Source organism: Ochotona princeps, chromosome 23 (assembly GCF_030435755.1).
Source record: "Ochotona princeps isolate mOchPri1 chromosome 23, mOchPri1.hap1, whole genome shotgun sequence".
NCBI lineage: Eukaryota > Metazoa > Chordata > Mammalia > Lagomorpha > Ochotonidae > Ochotona > Ochotona princeps.
The window spans coordinates 17,586,949-17,606,678 of NC_080854.1; the positions used below are offsets into that span (position 1 = coordinate 17,586,949).

Below are 19,730 nucleotides of genomic sequence, written 5' to 3' on the forward strand. Positions count from 1 at the left end.
AGGCGCAGGAAGCACAAGGAACTCATGCAGCATCAACACAGGATAATCTGGAAATACAGACGGAGCCATGAGCTACTCTTGACCAACAGTGAAGAGGAGTAGGTGGATAAATGTTCTCTCCTCTCACACCCTGGGCAGACACTTGAGATGTGTTTCACAAGGTTCTTTAATGGATCCTGCAGGCCCAAACACCAGTTATAGTGACACGGGCCAACTTGATAACTTGCCTTTGTACTGCCTTTCCCTATTTCCTTTGTCTCTCACATCTCTGCCTAGGGGTCACTTCCCCAGTAAACTACCTCATAGGGAAGCATTTGTCTTAGCCTGTACTTGGCAGCGGGGGGAAACCCAATCTAAAACTCCTAGCGTCATGGAATGTCTTGGCATTTCTGAAGAGTTGCTCATGGCACACAGCACTCCTTGACTAGACACTTCTTGATTGCACGAATGAGTGCTAAAGTTTGAGAATAACAAAAAGCCCAACACATCAGAATGGAATTGGAGCTCATAGGCATTTAAAGGGAAAGTGCATATCTCAAATTGAAATTTATTTAAAAATTACAAAAATGTCTCTACCCTTGAAAAAATTAAAAAGCAGCAACAGTGGTCTTGGTTTATTACCAGCAATCAGATGCAATTTATAAAATTGAACAAAATTTGGATGTGTGTCTTATGCCTCTATAAATACGAGATCCTTTCTTTAGGTCTCTTTCTTTGGGGTCTGGGAACATCATTACTGGGCCATTTTCTGAAGCCTTTTTCCTTTGGACCCTATGTAAGATGATTCTATAGACCCCTGTGATGGAGCTCCGAGCATCTCTTCCTTGATTATTTCGAATATGTTCTTCTGTAATACCCAAATGTTCTAACGTGTTCTTGACTTCGTTTTCTTCTTCCTTGAGAGTGCTTGTTTCTGACAAATGCTTGGGATCCAGTTGGAAAGGTTCCAAAGGGGTGGGGTACGGCACCCCTTGCAGCCACTCGTTGTTCATGATGTAGTTGATGCCATACCTCTCGGTGGGTATGGGCTGAAGGACACCCCGGATGAGGCGGTGGCAGGGTTCTGACACATGTGGAGGCACGCTGTATGTACCCTCAAGGATGCTCTTTTTCAACTTGGCCACGGTCTCTGCTCGAAATGGCATGGTGCCAGTCACCATGAAGTACAGGAGTACCCCCAGGGCCCAGATATCCACATATACACCAACGTAGTGCTCATCTCGGAAGAGTTCAGGTGCGGCGTAGGGGGGAGAGCCACAGAAAGTGTTGAGCATTTCTCCCTTCTTACTTACTGTGCTGAACCCAAAGTCGCCTACCTTCACACAGGTGTTACTGGTATAGAATACATTTTCTGCTTTCAGATCTCGATGAATAATTTGGTTTTCATGCTGTGGGTGAAGATGTGGAGAAAAGTCAGTTGCAAAAACAAACAACACACCAGTTGTTTTGAAACAACAAATGTTGTAATAATAATGGTGTAAGAGCAAAATCTAGAATGGAGATCAACTTAAATCATGTTAGCCAACCCTGCTGTAGTCTTTAGTCCATGTCATGCCCACACTCCCCTAATGAAGGTTCTGGTGTTGTGTGTGGTGAGAATAAGACATGCAGACTCGGGCATTAGTGCCATAAAGATCAGATCTTAGGAAACTCCTCATTTTGAAATATAATAAAAGTGTAGTCCTTAATTTTGAAGGCCCTACTTGGTTTTCAGACTGAGGAATCTTTTAACAGGAGCTGAAAGCAGGAGTCGTAGAGTCCCTCTCCGACCACCCAACAAGGGAAGGGGCTGCACTTGGCAAGGTTCCGGCAACAGGTGCCGCCGAGGGCTGTGACTACGTGTCCCACTCCCAACCTGGCTCTCTGGATCCAAGCAATCTCATGAAGATCCTTGACCTGTTCGCTCCCAAAGGCTCTTGGGAAACGCTGTAATGCTACTCTTCCCAGTGGGCCCCTTGAGGTGAAAACTCAGCGTTTGCGATCTGACAGGCGGGTCAGTTCTAGATTCAATTGTGTCTGCTGTGCAATCTGCATGTCAGTTTCCTTCCTTGTGAAATGGGGTACAGATGACAACTCGTAAGGCAGATGTGAGAAATGAAGATGATGTGGGGCTGATAATGCTCAGCACATGCCTGGTAGATAAACAGACTCCATAAAATGTGGGTCCATCACATTTTCAGCGACCAGAGAGCTAGGGAAAATGGCAGGGTTCTTGGATTCAGCCTGGCCCAGCCCTGGCGGTTACTGCCTTTTGGGGAGTGACCCTGCAGATGGAAGGTAGTGCGCGCTCGCTCGCTCGCTCGCTCTCTTGCAAATGAATAAACTTGCCACAAGTTAGAGATAATTTTTGCAAAACAAAACAAAATTCTCTTTTGTATAATGCTGGGAGAGAGAGAGAGAGAGAGAGAGAGAGAGAGAGAGAACGAGCTAGGGGAGCTCACTTGAGGTAGGAAAGATGAGTGTGGGCAGATCTTTCCAAAGTTCCAGAAAAGTTCAGAAAGTTCCAAAGAGAAAGAACTGAGTTGGCCAAAAACTGTGGCTAGGTTTGGGAATGGGGGGTGAGTCAGGCTAGGTGAGGGAGTCCTAGGCAGAACAAAGAATCCAACGCCAAGGAGCAGAAAGGCACTGACTCCCTGAGCAGAAAGGCGCTGGAGGAGGAGGTTGGAATAAGGGTTAAGGCCTGCATGTGGCTTCAGAGGGCACAGTCCCAGGAGGCTTCTGATGCAGCAGAGGCTGCGGTCTGCCCCAAGAGGCTTGGAGCCCTCTGGAGAGCCTAAGGGAGGGGAGAAACAGGGCCCACGCTTCCCAGGTGGTGGCGCCCTCGCGGGGCTCCGACTGCCTGCCCGAGCTCACCATGTGCTTCACCGCAGATACAATCTGGGAGAAGATGAGCTTGCTTTCAGGCTCCGAGAGCTTCCCTTCCGTGTTGATCTTCCCAAAGAGCTCCCCGCCTCCTGCATACTCCATCACCAAGTGGAGCTTGGACAGAGTCTCCACGACTTCGTAAAGGCGGATGATATTGGGATGGTGCAGTTTTTCCATGCTGGAGATTTCGCGGGATAACAGCCTTTGCGTTTTCTGGTCTAACTTGGTCTTGTCTAGGATCTTAATGGCCACCTTTTCTGGAAGGAATGAAAACACACACAAATAATATGTCAGGGAAGCTCAAAGGAGAATAGATATTTAGAACTGGAGGGGACATGCATTAGCCCCTACTTTTACCACATACAGAGATTGAGTGGCTGTTTCCAAGTTCATTGGCAATGATTAAAAATTGTTGAGTTCAATATTGGTCTGCGCCTTTGGATCAATGTGAGTCTTACAGGTTTGATGCCAGCTCCTGCATTCTCAGCGCGAGAGCCTTTCTTGACTGGCCCTGGCATATCTCTTCAAGCCTCCTTGCGCCTAACTCCTTCCTGTCCACTCTGCTCAACTTCTAAAGCCCCATTTAGCCCAGCCATTACAGAACTTTTCGTTGCTCCCTGAAATAACAAACATTCCTGCCTGAGATCTGTCTTCTAAACCATTCTCTCCATCCCTCTTCTCCCCGTTCTTTATTGAGTTGTCCCGTGATAGTTCCCCAAGGCTTGCCTGAAAATTCACCTCTTCCAGGGGTGAAGTTAGCACAGCAGTACAGATGACGCTAGAACATCCACATCATACTGCGGGACCCAGCATCAAGTCCCACTGCTTCTCCTCATCCCAGCTTTCTGCTAAAATGCACCCTGGGGAGCAGCGGATTATGGGCTCTGGTGGAAGGGTCCCTGCCTCCCCCTTGGGATAACTGGATTGAGTTCCACACTTCTGCCTTTGGCCTCACATAGCCTCTTCTGTTGCGACATTTGTGAAGTGAAGCAACAGTTAGGAGATCTTTGCTTATCTGCTTCTGCCTTTCCAATAAGTGAAAAAACCAAAAACAGAACATTTATAATTTTTGCAAAAATAGATTTGGAATAAAAGTTTATTTTTAAAAATGAATAAGCCTCGGGCCCGGCGGCGTGGCCTAGCGGCTAAAGTCCTCGCCTTGAAAGCCCCGGGATCCCATATGGGCGCTGGTTCTAATCCCGGCAGCTCCACTTCCCATCCAGCTCCCTGCTTGTGGCCTGGGAAAGCAGTCGAGGACGGCCCAAAGCCTTGGGACCCTGCACCCGTGTGGGAGACCCGGAAGAGGTTCCTGGTTCCCGGCATCGGATCAGCACGCATCGGCCCGTTGCGGCTCACTTGGAGAGTGAAACAACGGATGGAAGATCTTCCTCTCTGTCTCTCCTCCTCTCTGTATATCCGGCTTTCCAATAATAATAAAATCTTTAAAAAAAAATGAATAAGCCTCTTCTAGGAAGCTTTCTACCATACTCGTGCTAGGCTGATCATGACATCATGACCAGGTTTGGTGAATTCAGAGCCACAGGTAGTTGCCGTCTTCAGCTGTTAAATGCTGGCTCTGTTCTTTGTCTTCTCATTCTTTCTCACTTCCCTGCAGGGACTTTGTTATTTGACTTTGTCAATCATGTACTGTAAAGTACATGACAGTAGAGTACTCTGGCTGTGAGGGCATGGGGAAGCCTGCGCAGCCCTCTGCTGCTGGGGGGAGAAGTAACTGGTCCACAGTTTTGCATTGTAGTTTGGCATTACATATGGATAGCCCTGAAAACCGTCACAGGTGTTAACTCAGCCATTTCTCACTTTATCAGTTAATCTTAAATAAACGATCTGACACTTGGGCAAGGACACAGGTGTGAGGAAACTTCTGTGGGGGCAGGCATTTGGTGCAGCATGAAACATGCCTGTTGGGATGACTGTTCCCACGCTGCAGCACCTGTAGTCTGCTCCTGGCCCAGCTCCTAACTGCAGCTTCCTGCCAGTGGAAAGCCTGAGAGGCAGCACTGATGGGTCAAGGAAATGACCCTTGCCAGTCATGGGAAGCACCTGGACTGGTCTCCTGGCTCCCAGCTTCAATCCTAACACAGGCCCAGTTATTGGGAGCATTTAGGGAATGACCCAGAGATGGGAACATCCTTCTTTTTCTCTCTCTGATGAAAAAGGTGGCAACAATGCTAGAAAGATTGAAAAAAGAGAAAGACGATATTAGTGATATTGAGATTAACTTAAGTATCCAACAAAACGAATGGTGAAAATAAATTCAGAAATCCTATTTCTTTTTTTTTATATGTATTTATTTTTATTGGAAAGGCAGATACACAAAGAAGAGGGGAGACAGAAAGGAAGAGCTTCCATCTGCTGGTTTTACTCCCCAAGGAGCTGCAATGGCTGGAGTTGAGCTAATCCAAAGCCAGGTGCCAGGAGCTTCTTTTGGGTCTCCCACATGGTTACAGGGTCCCAGGGCTTTGGGCCATCCTGGGCTGCGTTCTCAGGCCACAAGCAGGGAGCTGGATGGGAACCAGGGCTGCTGGGACACGAACCGGCACCTAAATGGGATCCCAGTGTGCGTAAGGCAAGAGCTTTAGCCACTAGGTTACCATGCTGGGCCCATGCTGAGCCTTTTAAGATTTATATATATTTAACTTGAAAGTCAGAGTTACAAAGTGGGCACCAGTTGTCTCCCGGCTGCTCCACTTCTCATCCAGCTCCCTGCTTGTGGCCTGGGAACACAGTAGAGGATGGCCCAAAGCCTTGGGACTGTGTACCCATGTGGGAGACCCAGAAGAAGCTCCGGGCTCCTAGCTTCAGATCAGCTCAGCTCTGGCCATTGATGCCACTTGAGGAGTGAATCAGCAGATAGAAGATCTTTCTGTTTCTTCTTCTCTCTGTAAATCTGCCTTTCCAATAAAAATAAATTAACCTTTAAAAGAAAAACGAATGACTCTCAACTACAAAGTAAAATGCCATTTGTATCTTTGCTTCACCCTCTACCAGCAGACCTTTTACTAGGTAGAAAAGACGCTATCAGGCAACTAAGCCGAGAGAACAGAATCATGTTTGACCTACTTTGCGAAACAACACGTTGAAGAATGTTGGCACAATGGTTATTGACATGAAAGGAGATGATGCTGATTTTAAAAGAGTGTTCTGCGATTATTATTCGAGCTGCCCGAAAGAAAAGAGGTAGGGCTCCCCGGTTTCTGACGCAGCCGGTGACTGCTTCCTTGGGTGGAGACAACACAGAGCAGCAGGAAGCCCAGTTCAGGGGGGGAGGGAGGTGATCGAGGGGGGCAGATCCCCCCCATGGAGCTGTCTCCTAGGTCCTCCCCATCTCCAGCTCTCCTAAGGCGCTTAGCAGCAACTCCACAGTGCTCCAGTGGTCAAGAACACAGGGGTTAGCCTGTCACACATCTCCCCCAGCACCATCCTGGTTTTCTTTTTCTCTCTTTCATCTTCTTGCTTTCTGTTTTCTTCCTGTGGTTCTTGGCCAAAGCTTCCCACACAAGCCAGGACTAAGAGTGAGGGAGGCAGGTGAGCTGCCCCGAGGGTGCTTCCGTAGTGCAGGTGCCCAAGGTGACTCAATGATGAGTCACATCGTGTAGAACATCCCTCATAACATGAATACATTACCACGGAACACACTCGACACACCCTGGCATTCCAAACCCTCACTCGGCATTCGAACTGCTGACTCACAGAAAGCAAGGTTGCCACAGCTCTACCCCTTTCAGCTAATGTCCACTGGGCACCTCCTGTGCATTGGGGAGTGAAAAAAGACAAAACTAAAACAAAATAGAATGCCTCACATGAATGTGGTGCCTTTGAGGAGGGGCTGCAGATAAAGAAAGGCCTCCCTGAGGAAAGATCTGCAGCCATTCAGGAAGTGAGGAGAGTGGCCTGGTGCTCATGAGGTGGTGTGTATGCCAGTCTTGTGGAGATGCAACATTTGTACTTGAGAACCCAAGAGGAGCCCACCATACCGGAAATGGAGCATGATGTGGAGTGACCCCAAACCCACCCCTGGTACTGGGCAGGCGTCAGATGAACCAGAGCCTTGGAGATTATTTTAGGAAATGCAGCCTTTGGAGTTGCTGTTGTGTTCCAGTGGTTTAAGCTGCTGCTCGAGGCACCTACACCCCCTATCAGTGCGCCCAGGATCAGTCCACCTGCTCATCTGGTTCAGTTTCTTGCTCATGTGCACCAGGGGAGGCACAGATCATGGCTCAATCATGTGGACCCCTGCCATCTCCAGGGGAGACCCAGATGGAGATCCTGACACCTGACTTTCACCTGGTGCAGTCCAATATGCTGTGGGCAGATTTGGGAAATGATCCCACAAATAGAGGATTCTCCTCCTTTTTTCTTCTCTCTTTCTCTCTCCCTCCCTCTCTTTCTTTGTCTCATTCTGCCTTTCAAAAAAATTAAATGAATGAATGACTTAAAAAGCAAACTCAGCTTTTCCCTTTAGGAAAATGAGACAACATAACTGGGTCTTCCCCCGCCCTTGAAGATGTATTTATCTTTATTAGAAAGGCAGATTTACAGAGAGAAGAAGGGACAAAGAGAAAAATCTTTCACCCACTAATTCACTTCCAAAGTGGCCACAACAGCCAAAGCTAAGCAGATCTGAAGCCCGGAGCTTCTTCCAGGTCTTCCACACAGGTGCAGGGTCCCAAGGCTTTGGGCTGTCTGCTACTGCTTGCCCAGGCCACAAGCAGGGAGCTGAATGGGAAGTGGAGCAGCCGGGGCACGAACTAGTGCCCACATGGGGTCCTGATGTGTGCAAAGCGAGGATCCAGTCACTAAGCCATCACACTGGACCCAACACAACAGGATCTAACGGCAGAGTGTTATAGACTGCTGCCCATCGGGCTGCCACGTGGGAAACACGGAAGAGCGTCAGTGTGAGAGTAAGGCAGCAGGTCAGAGGTTTTGAGGTGATTATGGCAGGCCTGGAGAAAGGTTTCTTTCAGTGACAGCAGGAAAGATGAGAGAAGGAGACAGATTCAAGAAGGATTAATCTCCCTTTGCAAATCTGGCCACTGGTTCAAGTCCCCAATGCTCCATTTCCCATCCAGCTTCCTGCTGGTAACCTGGGAAAGCAAAGGAGGATGGGCCAAATCACCCACATGGGAGACCCAGAAGAAACTCCTGGCTCCCAGCTTCAGACCAACTCAGCTCTGGCCATTGCAGCCATTTGGGGAGGGAACCGGCAGCTGGGAGATCTCTTTCTTTCTCCCTCTCTCTTCTCTCTCTGTAACTCTTTCAAGTAAAAATAAGCAAATCTTTTTTTAGTGGAAAGTGCAATTAAAACTGAAGTTTATTTCAGTGTAAAATTATTTTGAAACTACACAAAAAATAAGCAAATCTTTAAAAAAAGAGAGAGCAATCCATCTCTAAAACCTCTCGGCTGCATTGCTGATTCTTTCCTCCTTTTTGTTGCACCCTTTAATCCTGGTTTGCAATTATTTTAAAATGTTTATTTGAAAGGCAGATACAAACAGAGAGAGAGAGAGAGAGAGAGAGAGAGATCTTTTATGCTCTGATTCATTCCCCAAATAGCTACAACAGCCCGGGCTGCTCCAGGCGGAAGCCAGGAACCAGGAACTCCATCCAGGTCTGCCATACATGTAACAGGAACCCTAGTACTTGAGCCATCAACTGCTGCCTCTCAGATACGTTATCAAGAAGCTGATTTTCTCCCTTTTGTTCGATCATTCCCACCAGCAAATACTCCTGCTATTTACTCATCTTATAAAAAAGCTTCTCAACAGAAACACACACATAGGTATACCAAAAGACTTGTTCTGGAAAGTTCACAGCAAATGCTCTGATCTGAATGCCTCTCCAGATTTCAGGCTGAAACTGAAGCCCCTGAACAACCATGTTGCAAGGTGCGACTTTTGGGGAGTATTGAGGCCATGGGGGCTCTGTTCTCATGAATAGATTAATGCTCTTGGAGTTAACAGATTAATGCTCTTGGAGTTAACAGATTAATGCTCTTGGAGACAGGACTGTGGGAGTGGGTTTACTTTCTCTTGCCCTGTTCTAACTTCTGCCATGTGAGACCACAACGCAAAGCTCACAAGTTCCAGAGCTGTGAGGAGATGAGTCTCCGTTGTGTGTAAGTTACCTGGTCTCAGGCATCCTCTTATAACAGCACAAAACAGATGAACATAACATTATTCATAATAGCTCCACCAGTGGAAATTGTCCATACCATCAGTAACAGAGTAGATCAGTAAACTGTGGCATCATCACAAAATGGACTATTAAATGGCGGTGAGCACGGGCATTTGAATAACAAAACAAATGGACAGTTTTCGCAAATCCAGAGGAAATGACAACCATGCGACACAAACTGTACCGTTCCATGGATATAAAGTTTAAAACAGGCAAAAGCGATCATTGAAGTCAGGATTGGGGATAATCCTTGCCTTGGATCTGCTTGTGACAGAAACCAAAACAAGACTTCATCAGCTGTGGAAAGCAGGTCAGAGGATTAAGCAGCGACTAGCAGGGGGAAGGAGTGGCACTGCCCTGTGGTACGGGCAATGTCCTTCTCCCAGATCTTGGTGGTGGTTACAAGGGTCTCTTCAGTCAGCTGCAGATTTAGGATTTGCACACATTTTTGAATTGATATATGCAACTATAAAAAAAAATTCATGTAGTTACCAAAAAGTCTGTATCGACCCACTTCCCTCTCCAACATCATGCTTCTCTCATTCTCTCTGCAACAAAACCCTTTTGAAGAGTTCCTTCTACCTCACTGTATTCAATTCTCCCTCATTGCTTCTTGAATTTAAGAGAGAACAACTACTAAAACTGCACTTTCCAGGTCCACCTGAAATCTCCAAAGTTGCTAAAATCAATCGTCTGTTTTCAGGCTTCCTCCTTAAAATACTCTTACCACCTGTGTGTCCCCAGACAGCACACACACTCCTGGTGTTCTTCCTGCTCCTTACCATCTCTTTTATAGACCCTGGTTGTTTCTTATCATGGTCCTGGCTTGTAAAGGCTGGATATTCACAAGCTTCTTCTCCTCATCCCTTCCTTGGAGCTTCCAGGTGCGTAAATGCACCTGTACATGTGACTTCTCCACTTGAGTGCTGTCTCAAGTTCTAGCAGTCTTGATTCTGCTAGAATCATATCTAAAGGCTGGGATTTGAGTGCAGTGGCAAAAGAGGGAAGCGACCCCAAGAACACCAAGATGAATGAGAAGATGAGATAGTGAAGGCAACCAACAAAAGGTGTTTTATCAGTTAACCTGCTAGGGGTCATCATGTCTAAGCTGCCTAAAGTTCTATTATGAGAAGAAGGGTGTACTTACAACTCAGTTCCTGCCAGCAATTGGTTTCTGGCTTCCCCTTGGGGAGGCCTTCATTTCCCTGCTCTTTGGACCTGCCATACATGCAGGCACAAATAGCCAAAGAGAGCCCAGAGACAGAGACAGAGAGGGTGGCTTGCATGTGCTGTGTTAAGGCCCGAGGAGACAGGGGAGAGGCACCAACAGCATCTGCTGTGCGGTGTAACAGGCGTGCCCAATGTAACCTGCTGAGTCCTGAGTTCTTCATCTCCCCTCACCCAGATCTGCTCCCCCTACAGTTCTTTCCCTTTTAGTAAACAGAAACCCCTTGTTTACAGTTACCTAGATCCCAAACCTTCAAATATTTGACTCTTGAATATTCTTCTTTCCGTCGGGCAACAGAGCCTGCTACCCTCTACCTTCCAAATACAGTCAGAATCTAACTAGTTCTCGGTACCTACTGTGAACATCACATCTTGCCTGGATTATTGCAACGGGCTCCTTATTGACCTCTCCTTTTCTGCCTTTGACCCTTGGAGTCTATTTTCAACAAATCAGCCAGAGTGATCCTATTAAAGCATAAGCCAGGCCATGTCACTCCTGGCCTTCCACCAGTGACTCCATTTAACTCCTAGGGAAAGCCAGGGAATGATGAAGACCGCCTTGGCTCTTCGCCACCCGCCTCCCTCTGCCCTCATTCCCACCTTGGCTGTCTTGAAGCTGTGGCAGGCACCCTCTCGCTTTGCTGCTGTTCCTTCTGCCCGCGTGCTTCCCCCCGCAGAGGACAGCACTTCAAAAAGCTCACGAAATGGCCAGTATTGTGGTAGGACACTAAGGACCAACATAGCATCTGACACCAAACAGCTTGTAACTGAGCATCCCAAGATTTTTGCTAGGCCCTGGATTTTGCTAAGTCCTGAATCTTCTCACTTCCTCTCCGCCCTGTTTTCTCCTGAGCTCCCAGACTGAGGCTCACTCACTCCATGACCTGCACGTACCTGCAGGTGGTGGCTTTCAAGTTTCTCACCTCCACATTGCTTCCCTCTCACTGCCCACCCACTGCTAAGCCTTTACAGCTGGACACTTGGGAGTCTTTTTCAGTTCTTCCTCTTTCTGTTCTTTCCTGCTCTTGCCCATCCAGTTGATCACAAGGTTTTCTAGAAGGCTAAATGCGTTTCAAATACATTTCCTTCTCTCTGTCCTCACTGCCACTCCGTAAACTGAGACATCATCATTCATCTGAACCATACGGTTGAATTGTTTTCCTGAACTCTTTGATTTGTGTCACTTCCCAATCGTAATTCACTATTCTCACTGAAGTCAAATCCTATGACTCATTGATATTAATTGCTTGTGCAATGCTCCCTGAGCCCTAAGTGACAAAATCCAAACAGGAGAGAAGATTTCCGGTGACCAAGATGTGGTCACTCCTCCCACCTTCTTCCCTGCAGCTTTGTGGGTGCATGCCATTCTCCAGTTTTACTGAATTACTTGAAATTTCCGAACACATCACCCCCCACACTCTGGTTCATACCCTCACACACTTTAAAGCTTGTCTTTGTTTCTGGAATCCTTCTTCCCATGTCCTGTAACAACACTTCTGCAAGCCCTGACAGCTAGAGTAACCCTCTCCTGCTCAACTGAGCTTTCTGAATTCCCCTGGGCACAGGAGAGCACCCCCTTGAGCCTCACTTTGGACACTAAAACACACTTGTTTCCCGCCTGTCTCCGTTCAATGACTGTGAGCTCCTATCAGGCAGGAAGTGTGTCGTATTCATCTTTATGAGGTCTGGATCAAAGTATGTGCTCAGAAGGCATGAATTTTATATATATATATATATAATTAATTAAATTGTATTATGTGACATAGTTTCATAGATACTGGGATTCTTATATATATATATATCTTTTAAATGAATGAACCTAAGAATAAACAAATTGAGGAAAATAGAAGATTCTAGAAACCTGAAATATGAGTAAGAAGCAGGAAGAGGTCAGGAAGCACAGGAACTAGCAGGCACCTGCTGTGGGTTTTGTTTTTTTTTTTAACTTCTGTTGGTGGCAACAGATGGGACATAAAATATTCAGAAGTCAAGCACATCATCCCCTTGGAGAAATTTGTAATCAGTCTAAAAGGGGGCTCTCGTGCTCTCGGCCAGCCCTATCAGCTTGCGGGGGGGTCAAGGAAACCTGAGCTGTTAGCTATAAAAATACACTGCAGCCAGCAGAGGCCGGTTGGAGTGCCCCGGGGCAGCTGCTGGTGGCTTTTGTGTCACTGCTGACCTGGGAGCTGTCCTGCAGGTGTTTTCTGGAAGCCTCTTTCAGAGTCTTATCTAGATTACTTGTATTTTCTAGCAAATACGTTGACCATTCCAGACAAGCTGGTCTTGTCATAGGCCACCACAAATAATCTTTCTAACAAAGCATCCCCTGACCAGGGGTGACACTGCTCCTTTGACAGGGGCTCCTCTACGGCAGATTAAAATATAAGGAAAGCATGTCAAGGAGACCACGCCAGGTAATGGCACATTTCTCTGCGCTGCAAGTGGACTTGCATGAAATCAGCTCTATAACACAGCAGGCAAAAGTCAGGAACTCAAGAGGGAAGCCCTGCACAAACAGCAATCACTAGGACCGTGTCCCTTACATGCCACCTGTCTACACAGTCAGGCATGTCCTTGCTCGGCTTTGCTGGCTATTGTCTCTGTGGTGGACGTATCCATCCATTTGCTGGTCCACCTTTCCTTCTCAGAGACCCTTCTTCGAACCTTGGACCCTGCTGAGGGAGTAGCAGACCACACAGCCTAAGGGCTGCAGCTGACTGACTCAGGCATGTCCCCTTGACAGCTGGCCAGTCAGCATCTCTGAAAGCTGAGCTGCAGTAGAACGAAGCTAGTTGGCTAGAGGTGGGCAAGGAAGTTAAGAGGCTATGCAGATGGGGCACATCTTGGTCACGGTGTGCCTCTGTAAGTGCAGAAAGCCACTCTGCAGGGAGATGTAAGTGGGAGGACCATATTCAGCACAGGAACTGGATAGGAGAGACTATTGCGCTGCAGATAGTAAGATCCTGAGGCCTGGGCTTATTTCCGCAGAATTGTCCTATACTGAAAACACCTGCTCTCATCTGAGCTCATCTGAAGTAGGCTTCTGTTCCATGAACCAGATGATACATGAGTCAAGCCTCCAAGACCTACATTTCACAAAAGGCAGGCCAACAATAGCATTTAATGAATACTCGCCACATGTTTTGTCTAGATACATATTTAATACATTATATTGTAAAAAGTTTCACTTTCCTCCCAGCAATCATATGCAACTGGAATTTTATGTATGGGGAAACTGAGGCACAGACAGTTCAAATAACTTACGCAAGGTCGCAGAGTTCATTATACACACAGCAGGAAGTGTGCATGCATGTATGTGTATGATCACACACACAGGAAGACATGGCTGCTGCTGGCTCCTAGATACTGTCAGAGCAGGCAGGAAGTTGGCTGCAAGAAGGGCCTATGCTGTCTCCCAGAGATTAGCTTACATATCCTTTTGAACCTTGGTTCATTCTAGTCTCCTTGACCCTTCTTGGGTGTATTATCAAAAGGCAGAAGAGCGTCTGTTGGGGCACACATCACCCATTGGTAGCTGGGCAAAGGCAAAGTGGGAGAGCTGCGTCCTCCACAGCTGCCCTGGACCAAAATCCTCGAGTAGCCTGGAGGAGTAGAAGGAAAAGTCCAGCTCTGAACCTGGCTCTGCTGTGACTCGGGTTCAGCCATTTCTGGGCCTCTGTCTCCTCATTTGTGAAATGCAGGCGGACTGGGTGAAGCCAGTGTTTCCAAAATGGAACTTGGAACTCTCATGGGGGCTTGAAATTATTTGAGTGCATGAAAAACAACCTGAAATAGCACCGAATCACAGCATAACAAGTGTCTTTATTTCAAGTCTCTAATTCTCCCAATTAAGGCAAACAGTAAGTGTAAGACTGGTTGGTACGTTTAAAAAAACTACTAGTAGAGTCATGCGCCATGTAAGGACATCTTGGTCAAAGCGGACCACATGTGTGACTGACTCCCACAGGATTTTATCATCTGGTGACTTTGTAACCTTGTTGGTGTGTGTGAGCATGTTCTATGGCCTGCACAATGATGACACTGTCCAGTGCTGTTTTGCATAATTGTTTCCTGTCATTAAGTGAAACGACATGATCATTTTCCTTTAAACACTTTTAGCTTATTTGCACTACACACATAATGATTATCATTACCATACATTTGCATTTGTTTTTACCATAGAATTTTCTTTTGGAATAAGTTTATTTAAAAAATAAAGTTATAGGCCTGGTGCAGTAGCCCAGTGGCTAAAGTCCTCATCTTGCACGTGCCAGGATCCCACATGGACACCAGTTCATGTCCCGGTGACCCTGCTTCTGGCCTGGGAAAGTAGTAGAGGACAGCACAAAACCTTGGGACCCTGCACCGGTGTGGGAGACCTGGAAGAGGCTCCTGGCTCCTGGCTTTGGATCAGCTCAGCTCTGACCATTACAGTCGCCTGGGGAGTGAATCAGCAGATGGAAGATCTTCCTTCTCTGTTTCTCCTCTTCTCTGTATATCTGACTTTCCAATGAAAATAAAAAAAAATAAATCTTATGGAAAATTTTAAAAATAATAATAATAAGGAAATTTATGCCTTGGTATCTACCATGTGTCGGTGGCTACTATGAGCAACAGATTTCACATATGTCATTTCTAACATATGTCATTTCCAACAATTCTAAGGTAAGAAGGCAACTGACAACCAACCAGCTAACTAATAGGCACAATATCGGATGCCTTCTAAGCTACTGAATGCTCCCAAACTTGGCTAAGGTCCATGGTCCCCACCATCCCACATGGCTTCCTGTCTATTGGAATCTAGCATCTGAGCTCACACTGCTGGGAAACAGCTCAACCTTGGCCACCTCCAGGGGGCTTTGCTCAAACCTGAGCACGTGTGATCCATGGGCGGCACTGGACACTTCTGTATGAATCCCTGTCTTGATCCCAACTTCTCCTCTACCCTTCCTAATCATGTCTTCATCTCAATTGCTCAGCTTTTTGAAGACTCCTCCATGGGAGCACGTGTGTGTGTATACAAAGTCTTCAAAAATACTCAGGAAATCCTATACAAGGATTTCAAAATATTTAGAGAAAAAGAGAGAGAGAGGGCCCAGAGTGATAGCGTAGCGGCTAAAATCCTCATCTTGCACATGCCAGGATCCCACATGGGTACCAGTTCTAATCCCGGCGGCCCCGCTTCCCATTCAGCTCCCTGCTTCTGGCCTGGAAAGCAGTTGAGGTTGCCCCAAAGCTTAGGGACCCTGCATCTGAGTGGGAGACCCAGAAGAAGTTCCTGGCTCCTGGCTTCGGATCGGCTCAGCTCCAGCTGTTGCGGTCACTTGGGGAGTGAATCATTGGAGGAAGATCTTCCTCTGTGTCTCTCCTCCTCTCTGTACATCTGCCTTTCAATAAAAAACAAATTTAAAAAAAGAGAGAGAAAAAAATCTTTCATCCTCTGGTTTACTCCCCAGATGGTTGCAACAGGCAGAGCTGGGCCAAACTGAAGCTGGGAGTCAGGAGCCAGCTAGGTGAAAGAAATTACAGTATAAAAATCACAGTATATATACATATGGTATATAGAAACATGGCATATATAAATATATATATGGTATATATGGTGGAATACTATTCATCCATGAAAGAGAATACAGCCCTGTTTTTTTGCAACAAAATGGATCCAACTGCAAAGCATTATGCTTAGTGAAATACGCCAGTCCCTCAAGGCAAATACCATATGTTTTCTCTGATTAGTGGTAACTCATATCTGGAGCACAAAAAAAGTAATATGTTAGAGTGAAATTGGTATTTTGAGATTTGATTATTGTTTATAGCTCTTGCTAACAGTGATTTTTTCCCCTACTTATTGCTTGTTGTATTCTAAATTTAGTGGAGGGTTAAATTTGTGTTTATAAACTGAAGTATGCCAATGTAAAAAGTAAAAGAAAAATAGGAAAAGAGAAGCAGAATGAGTGTGAGTGAGATAGAGATAGAAGGAGGAAAGAATGATTATGTAGTTAAATCATTATGTACTTAAATGAAATATATGAAGTTTGTTCATTTAGCCTAGTAGCTAAAGCCTTCACCTTGCATGTGCCAGGATCCCATATGGGCGCTGGTTCTAATCATGGCAGCTCCACTTCCCATCCAGCTCCCTGCTTTTGGCCTGGGAAAGCAGTCCAGGACGGCCCAAAGCCTTGGGACCTTGTACCTGCACATGGGTGGGAGACCTGGAAGAGGTTCCTGACTTCAGAGCGGCTCAGCTCCGGCCTTTGCGGCCACTTGGGGAGTGAATCATCGGAAAGAAGATCTTCCTCTCTGTCTCTCCTACTCTCTGTATATCTGACTTTGCAATAATAAATAAACAAATCGAGAGAGAGACAGACAGACAGACAGACACCAGGCTTTGGAGAGGCGGCAGCCAGCTGAATCCAAAGTGGACTACTATTGGGTACAGGGCCCTCTGGAAAGAGCAGCGCCCACGTGGTTGTGGAACTTGGAGAACTACTAGCTGTGGGTGTTCCTTCTCAGCTGCGCCTTACCCTCCCTCGGTAATCTCTGGGTTCCTCCAACGAAGAGGTACCTTGGGGAAGTGTCCACGTGGGCCAAGGAGCGTGGCCTCTCCCCGGCCGCCCAGCCCCGGCGTCAGAGTACTGGGCGCGGCTGGTCCACAACCACCCAGTGACCAGCAGTCAGCAAACGTGGGGCAAGGAATCGCGCCGGAGTGAGAGCGAGAGCGGTGTGGACTGGAGCCGAGGCAGTTCCGGGCACAAACGCCGCAGCATCAGCAGCCTCGGGTTCCAAGGGAAGCTGGACTCCAGAGACGCTGGTCATCCGGAGTTCCCCCGGGGCCGCCCCGTGCCGTGTTACTGACATATCAAAGCTGAGGACGCTGTGAACAGGGTCAGGCCGCACCCTGTCCCGCCTCTGGGGCTCGTTGGAGGGTACACAGGCCAGCTGTGCGCGGTGGGCGAGGCTGAGGAGTCCAAACACCTGACCCGGGTTTGCAAGGCTGCAACTACACTTCCCCCCTTCTCCACCCGTTACCTGGAAAGCAACACGCGGAGCTCGCAAGGTCACGGTGAAAAGTACCGGGGAGGGCGGTGGAGGGGGCGGGCTCCGGGCTGGGCGCAGCTGCTCCCTGGGCCCCCAGCCTCCTCCTCCGCCGCCCCCGACCGTGTCCCATCACCACGGGGGAGGTGATGGGGGCAGGTGGGAAGGCGACGGAGATCCTACCTTTGGTGAGGGAGTGAATGCCAAGCTTGACTTGGGAAAAGTTGCCGCTGCCCAAGTCGCCGCGAATACGGTAGAAGCCGATGCGCTTGCCCAGCGTGATCTCCCTCAGCACTTTCTCGTCCTGGCACATGTCCTGTGTCAGCTTCTCGAAGGGCGTCAGCTGCCGGGGCAGTCCCTCCTCGGCCTCCGGGTCGCTCTCGGGCTGGCAGCCGCTCTCCCCGCTGTCGCGCCGGGCACAGCCGTCGCCGTGAGGGTGCACGAGGCCTCCTCCATCCGCCAGCGCAGCCGTCATCGTCCCCCGCCACCACCCCCGCAGCCCTCACGTCTCCATCTCAGCCGGAGCCACCGGGCGAGGGCAGGTTGCGGGGGAGCTCGGGAGGCCCCGTGGGTGCGCCACGCTCTGACCCGGCGCCCCGGCGCGGTGTCCGCGGGAGCCGGGCGGCGTGGGGCTGCACAGCCTCTCCGGCGTCAGGGAGAGGGGCGCAGAGGCTGCCCGGCCCAGGCCAGAGCCGCCCGCCTCGCCCGGCACATCTCCCGCGCTTCTCACGGGGGGGGGGGGGGGTGTCTGCGCTCCCGGGGTACACTCAGGTCCACGTCCAGTGACCGTAGCTCTTCCTCGCCCGAGCTCGGGGAGAAGCTTCCGGCTGCACCGGTGGGCTGAAGCTCTGAACTGGCTAGGGCTGTGTGCCTGGCGAAGGCTCCAGTGGGCTGTTTCCTTTCAAAGCTGTTCCAAACTGTTGCACGCTGAAGAGTGATGAGTGCCTGCCGCTGCCTCTTGTAGCTGATCTTCCTCTCGGGCGGCTCCTGCTGTCTGGTTGCAGGGCCCTGGAGACCGGGAAAAAGGAGAATCGCCCAGCAGCCTTCTGGTCACACGCGCAGCCACGGGGAGATTATGTCGCTGCGATGTCACTTTAGCCGGCCTTTATTTAGATGAGATCTCCTCTAAGCCGCGAGCTGTCTCAAAAATGTAGCCGGTGCTGGTTCGTCCTGAGAACAGAGAGTAAGAAATTCAGTCACCCCTGCTGATGGACTTAGGATGAGTGGGAAACGTCTATGCGAATGCGCATTGCACATTAAGGCAGTAAATGTCAGTTTGCATGTGAATTTAGGGAGAAGAAAAGGCACATGCACTCCCCTCTCAACCCACATTTCACAAAAGCCCTTACAGTATGCAAATATTTCTGAGACAATGATTTTCCTACTTCTTAAAGTGTGGGAACACATGCAATGTGCCATTGGGGTTGCTTTAAAACTAGATTTAAAAATAATATACCAATTATGACAGAAAGGATTCTTCGTTACTGTTAATTTTCAAAATTGAATACATTTAGTCAAACATTACAGGTCTTTTGTTGCTTTATTTCTTTAAAGAAATGTATTTAATTTATTTGAAAGACATAGGAACAGAGAGAGGGAAAGAGAATCTTCCACTTACTGGTTCACTACCCTAGGGGCCATAACCAGAGCCAGTATGGGATGTTAGTAGTATTATGGAACATGCCTCACCACAGCACCGGCCCCATTTTACGTTCTTTTAAAAATGGATTTGTCGGGCCCGGCGCAGTGGCCTAGCGGCTAAGGTCCTCGCCTTAAATGCACCAGTATCCCACATGGGCGCTGGTTCTAGTCCCGCAGCCCCGCGGGACCCTGCACCCGCGTGGGAGACCTGGAAAGAAGTTTCTGGTTCCCAGCTTCGGATCGGCGCAGCACCGGCCTTTGCGGCTCACTTGGGGAGTGAATCATCGGATGGAGGATCTTCCTCTCTGTCTCTCCTCCTCTCTGTATATCTGACTTTGCAATAAAAATAAATCTTAAAAAAATGGATTTGTCAAACAGCCTCCACACACACACACACACACACACACACACACACATAAATAAGAAAAGCAAAGAAGAGGTTGACTCTCACTACTATTCCTGTTTCTGGATAGCCAAAGAAGATTCTGGAAGAGCAATGATGGAGCAGAGGCTCAAAAGGGGACCAAACAGTAGTAGTGAAACACATCTCCAGATCAGAGTCTGATTAGGATGTCTTCAAAATTTTTAGGTTAAGAAATCTTTAATTAGGATGCGGAAACACTACATCACTAAATATTTTAATTTTCTTTTTAAGTTTGGGAGGCAGAGAGGCAGAAAGAAAGAAAGAAAGAAAGAACGAACGAACAGGTATCTTTGTGTAAGTCACATAAATTCTGACAAAATTAACTGCTGAGGCAAAAGAC

At 48.0% G+C, this 19,730-nt stretch overlaps 1 protein-coding gene across 1 annotated transcript; it reads right to left on the reverse strand.

The window, feature by feature from the left end:
- Positions 1 to 527: 527 nt before the first annotated feature.
- Positions 528 to 17,940, reverse strand: NIM1K (NIM1 serine/threonine protein kinase). Its single transcript, XM_004583683.2, has 3 exons — positions 17,509 to 17,940; positions 2,854 to 3,122; positions 528 to 1,388 (listed from the first exon to the last, which is right to left on the reverse strand). The coding sequence occupies exons 1-3, from the start codon at positions 17,798 to 17,800 to the stop codon at positions 639 to 641; spliced, it is 1,311 nt and encodes a 436-aa protein (XP_004583740.2). The 5' UTR covers positions 17,801 to 17,940; the 3' UTR covers positions 528 to 638.
- Positions 17,941 to 19,730: the final 1,790 nt, after the last annotated feature.

Excerpts from the sequence above, each read along its gene's own strand:
- NIM1K (XM_004583683.2), bottom strand. The coding sequence starts at position 17,800 with ATGACGGCTGCGCTGGCGGATGGAGGAGGCCTCGTGCACCCTCACGGC. Across the intron at positions 3,123-17,508 it reads CATTCACTCCCTCACCAAAG|AAAAGGTGGCCATTAAGATC; the intron begins GTAGGATCTCCG and ends CATTCCTTCCAG. Across the intron at positions 1,389-2,853 it reads TATCTGCGGTGAAGCACATG|CATGAAAACCAAATTATTCA; the intron begins GTGAGCTCGGGC and ends CTTCACCCACAG.